General features: G+C 42.3%; 1 protein-coding gene across 1 annotated transcript; it reads right to left on the bottom strand.

Moving 5' to 3' along the window:
* Positions 1-1,783: 1,783 nt before the first annotated feature.
* Positions 1,784-5,401, bottom strand: hoxb4a (homeobox B4a). Its single transcript, XM_008415110.2, has 2 exons — positions 4,112-5,401; positions 1,784-2,792 (listed from the first exon to the last, which is right to left on the bottom strand). The coding sequence occupies exons 1-2, from the start codon at positions 4,569-4,571 to the stop codon at positions 2,491-2,493; spliced, it is 762 nt and encodes a 253-aa protein (XP_008413332.1). The 5' UTR covers positions 4,572-5,401; the 3' UTR covers positions 1,784-2,490.
* Positions 5,402-5,475: the final 74 nt, after the last annotated feature.

Genomic DNA, 5,475 nt, shown 5'->3' with positions numbered 1-5,475 from the left:
AGAAAGAAAGAAAGAAAGAAAGAAAGAAAGAAAGAAAGAAAGAAAGAAAGAAAGAAAGAAAGAAAGAAAGAAAGAAAGAAAGAAAGAAAGAAAGACAACACATGTGCACATAATGCTGGTCAAAATATAGATTGTCGAGAAAAATGTGTGAAATTTAAACTTGTTTCAGGGTTAAAGTATCAGATTTTCTATCTTTAAAACTGGGGGTCTTTGGGAAATAGGGTGAATGGGGGAGGGAGCTGCACAGTCTTTATAGGACCGATGCAAGCAGCGCATCTGAGCTGCCGTTAAATTAAGGAGAGAAAGGGAGAGAAACGGAAGGACGGCTTGTGATTTAAAACGAGATTACAGGACGTAATGTACCAGGATCATTCCTGGCGGGGACAGATTAATCATCGCAGCCTCGTGATTTCTGAAGACAGTTTACCGTGGCTTTGTAGGCAAAACCAACACCGAGATAATATGTTATTATTTATCGTGTGTCAAATACTTCTTCCAGCGGAAAATCCTGATGGGGGACAAATCCACAGACACCACAAAGTAAAATGAAAGAAGAAATTATAATTTACCTAAAGCGTTAGATCAGTTAGAGAAAGAATATTTTAAATCCAATTTGACAATGAGGAGAAAACCTTAAAAATACATTAATTGTTCATGTCGTTATGTAAAAACAAGTGGAAACAATATTTTATAAAAAGAAAATAGAATAACACTGGAAATATTACACGTTCAGTAATTTATTTATATTTTTGGTCTATTTACAAAAACAAAAACAAAACTTGACATTAAGGAAAGTGAGAAAGGAACATATAGATATCCGGGAGGTAACTCATGTTCAACAAATACTATCATTGCGGCTGTGGCACTTGGATTATAACGAAAACAATAAAAAAAATTTTTGCAAATTCAGGTCGGATAAATAAAAACATCAGACACTTGAGAAAAAGGAATGTGCTCTGATTCAATGTACAGAAAAACATGAAATCAGAAGAAAAGAAAGAGAAATCACTTTTTCTTGGTCTGTAAACACCTTGTGTACTAAAACCTCTATCATTTGCAAACGATTTCATTCCGACATAGAACAAAAGAATAGAGCTTTTGTTGGAAGAAAAAATATACCTCTTCATTGTCAATAAAAGCTTGAAAACCTGTCACTTCATCAACGAGCAAGCGACAACAGGATGTCATAAAACATATTTATATTCATATATATATTTACACGTGAGGTAATAAGAAATACATTATTTAGTGCTGTGTACGTACTATTTGTACGATTTTGGTGTGATTATTAATGTCCAGTGGGAAACGTTTTACCTCATCCACGTTTCATAAGTGCTGGAAAATAATTGTATATCTCTGCAGCCTTTATGACATACGAATATGAGCAGTCAGTGGACCAAATAAACCTTCTGCTTCACTCTCAGCAATGTCAACGCAGAGTACCGCTTTACAATCAATACTGACTTCAAAAATAGCTCTAATAACATGTTCAAAAGTTATATTCTGCCATCAAGAACAAAAGGAAAGCCGAGTTCAAACTATAACAACTAACAATCAGACCGCCTGCTGGGTTCGACCTGTGGGTATGTTCTGTTTGAGTTCTGCGGGTACCAGCGTGGCTACGTGATGTTTTCTACTGTTTTTATGCAGTATGCAGTGTGTGTGTGTGTGTGTGTGTGTGTGTGTGTGTGTGTGTGTGTGTGTGTGTGTGTGTGTGTGCGTGTGTGTGTGTGTGTGTGTGCAAACACATGCATCTGATTTGTCTTGGAGTGGCGGAGAGGTTGAGTGGGGACTATGGAGGAAACGACAGTTCAATTTTTTAGAAGTGTGTCAGGGGGGGTAGTGGTCTGAGAGGGCGGGGTTATGGGCAGAGCCGCGCGGTTCACCCCTTTGCTTTGTACCCCACAAAGAAGACATAAATAATGGCTCTCAGGTTTGGTGTGATTAAACATGGAAGCTAGGATGTTCTCAAAATAATAAAAAAAAGCTAAAGAAAAGAGTATTAAAACACACACACATGCACGCACGCACACACACACATGCAGGCACGCACGCACGCACGCGCACACACACACACACACACACACAGCACTATAAGTAAAATATGGTAAGTGGGTGACTGTCTAGACGGCAGAAGTACATTTAAAGAGGAGAAAAAGTACAGCGATGTTAGGATTCGGGAAATCTATTCGACGAACTGTGTAGCTCTGTGTTTTTAATTCTAACACATGCCTCCCTTTTGGATTCTTTAAGTCAGATTTTACAAGTCCTCCCACAAAACCCCCCCACACAAAGTCATAGGTTTGTTACGGAACAGTCCGGGCCCTGCAGTCTGCCACGAGTTGAGTTGGTCCTCTATTCAAGCGTTAAGTTTCTACTCTGGTCCAAAGTGCACATTCCGGAGGGTTTGTTTCACCACATCTTCAGTTTCCAATCTGAAAACGGGAAAATACGGACGGGCACCACATTGCCACAACTCAAAGAGCCGTGCTATAGAGGTCCGGAAGAGCGGTTCTGAGATGCGGACACAGTCTGAGAGCTTGTGATGCTGTTAGTCCCGGAGCGGACTTTCGTGTTGGGCAGCTTGTGGTCCTTCTTCCATTTCATCCTCCGGTTCTGGAACCAGATCTTTATCTGCCGCTCTGACAGACACAAAGTGTGCGCGATCTCCACTCTACGCCTGCGTGTCAGATAGCGGTTGTAGTGGAACTCCTTCTCCAGCTCCAGAACCTGTTGGCGAGTATAGGCCGTCCGAGAGCGTTTAGGTTCTCCACCAGAGTAGCTGGAATTTACTGTGGAAAAACAAAGGGACGAGGCATTAAAAAGCCAAAAAAAAAAAAAAAAAATAAATAAATAAATAAATAAATAAATAAATAAATAAATAAATAAATAAATAAAGTTAGAAGATAGTAAGCTAACCAGGCATACGTAAACTGTTGAGAAATGAACAAGATTGTTGCAGCAATATTTAACTGGAGTATTGTTGTTAAAAAATAAATCGAGAACCTGAATAAGTCTCTCACAGTGACACGTCCATGTAATGATTGAAGATGCAATTTATTTATTTATTTTTTGTGGTTTGTGTTGTTTCGCATGATGTGGTTGCCCACATGCTGAGAGACATGCAGATGTTGCCAGGAGACGCGCCGGGCCCGAGGCAGTGACACTCCACATCCAGATGGCGTTGTGTGAGCGCCTGTCTTGCGCGCAGACTCAATAGTATTTTGCGTCGACTTGTTTAAAAATAAAATAACTTTGTCTGCAACATTAATCAAACATCCAGAGCTAATACACATTATTTTCTGTGATTTCGTGAGCAAATGGCACTAACTGGAAGTGTGGATACTGTTCTCTTTGTTTTCTAGCTGGTGAAAAACAAAGGCGGTGGTTTTGGCGGAGGCGGGGAGAGGAGTGGTGGAGAGGCAGGCATGATGACACAGAATGACTGACTAAGTAATGATTCTACAAATCTGAAAAAAATACAGACATCTGCATACAATATGACGCGGTGGATTTCCGTCGTTCTGACTGTAAAAACGGAATAGATTATTTGTAGGACAACAAAAAAAAAACGAAGCAAAGGTCGTTCGTTTTTCGCAAATATAACGAGTGAACTCATGATGAAGGCTTCGGTTGCAATACCAGTAGAGAGAATCCACACCAGACTGGAGCTATTCGCTTTCACATTAGTGTTTTACGACCGACTCTATAAACATGAATATTTCATCTGTCATAAAACTTCCCTTTCTTGGAACAACGAGAGGAACGGAAGGTTGGAGTCCACCGTTTATAAAGCCGCACCACTTAAAGTCGAATTACCAGCGCATAAAAGCTAACTTATGGGCTCGCTCCGAGTTGTCATAAGGCAGAGCAGCCTGAGATCAGCCTTCAAAAGACACCACAGCTGAGAGGTGTAATAAAAATTTATGGAGGGTGTAATTACATTGACCCTGCAAACAGACGACCGTAAATCTCAACCCTGCAGCAAGCCCTCTCTTCTGCTGCTAACGCAACATGGGTTCAGACGGTGGACACCAAGTTTTACGCATAGCCAGATCTCAGCTGCAGACAGTGGAAGAGAGAGGGGATAAAGTTCCCATGCAGCTCTTACCGATGTTTACATGCACCTTCTTCATCCACGGATACACCACCGGGTCCTTTTGGCTGCTGGCGGGGGAAGAAGCGCTTTGGCTGCGAGGTGTTTGGCCGCATATTGGAGGTGGAGGCGGGCTCGGTGTTACCGAGTCACAGCGGAGGCTCTGCTCCGACACAGGGGTGGTGTGCAGACCGGTGGGGAGAATAGTGTGACCCTGGGGGGACGTCACTTCTGAAGCGGGTTGAGGTGCACGCTGACACGGCGTGTACGGCGGCTCGAGTCGGTGTTGGTGATGAGCCGGGTTGTGCTCATTGTGGTAGACAGAGTCTGGCCGGAAAGCGGCAGGGTCCTGCCTCTGGGAGCCGTAATAGTCCGGGGAGTGACTGGGCAAATAGTCGCTTTGTGAGTATTCCTCGCAAGGTGGGAACTTCGGATCCACATAGTTGGAGTTGATCAAATAGGAGCTCATGACCATTAATTTCAGTCTTTTTCTCAAATTGCACAGGCTTGAAAAGAAATATAACTAAAATTTATATGTCATCCCTTTAGTCTTCGGTTATTCCTGTTCACTTAAACCCTCCTTCTTTTCTGTCAAGTGAACAAAGTTGGGATTCCACGTGACGGAAAGCAGCCAATTGCACGCCTCTTGGACGGACCCCCGGATAAGGAAATGGAATTAAACATACACTCCGCTCTCGCACGCGCAAGATCATATGACCTCAGTTTTTGATTAGAAGCTCTCACTTTAAGCCTCAATCATTTCCCCTGCTGGCTCTGCGTATCGATCTGCTCATATTACCAGACCCGGAGCTTGTACAAGAGGAAGAATCTCAGACAAAAAAAAAAAAACCAAACAAACAAAAACAAACAAATAAAAAACGTTGATGTTCTTACAACGATAAAAATGAGCCACATCTTATTCTTCGCAGTAATCTTTTGTCGCTTTTTCTTCTTTTAAGTGCCTGACTAAGCAGTTCAAGCATAAAATAAAATAAAATAAAATAAGTAGCGAAAGAAAGTACTCTGGGGAGTTAATGGCGCCTGCACCTCCCTCTGTGTACATACAAGGTGTGTGCAGAGGCTGTTTGCCAACTTTCTTCCCCCTTATTCTTCTCATTCTGCGCTAATACCGGGGAGTGGAAGAGTGGCCTGGCCGGCTCCTGCACCGCCACCCAGTAGCAGTGTCAGAGATTAATCTGACGTGTTTAGGATCGATAGAAAATTCATCAAGTAATTCAGGTTCAGCGGCCTCCTAAATCACCAGAAAACCTTTGCAAGAGGAACGAGAGTTCAGCATCGGTGTCATTCTTTTAAAACGCGGTTCCACCAGGCACCCAGCCAACAATCAACCAATCCTCACTTACGGTATAAAGTATAAA

Source organism: Poecilia reticulata, linkage group LG8 (genome assembly GCF_000633615.1).
Source record: "Poecilia reticulata strain Guanapo linkage group LG8, Guppy_female_1.0+MT, whole genome shotgun sequence".
Taxonomy (NCBI): Eukaryota; Metazoa; Chordata; class Actinopteri; order Cyprinodontiformes; family Poeciliidae; genus Poecilia; species Poecilia reticulata.
Note: the sequence above shows the minus strand (reverse complement) of the source record. Positions and strands in the feature narration are given on the sequence as shown.

Bases quoted from the DNA above. Each gene is read 5' to 3' on its own strand.
- hoxb4a (XM_008415110.2), bottom strand. From the start codon at position 4,571: ATGGTCATGAGCTCCTATTTGATCAACTCCAACTATGTGGATCCGAAG. The intron at 2,793-4,111 runs GTAAGAGCTGCA...GTTTTTCCACAG, and splicing joins GAAGGTGCATGTAAACATCG to TAAATTCCAGCTACTCTGGT.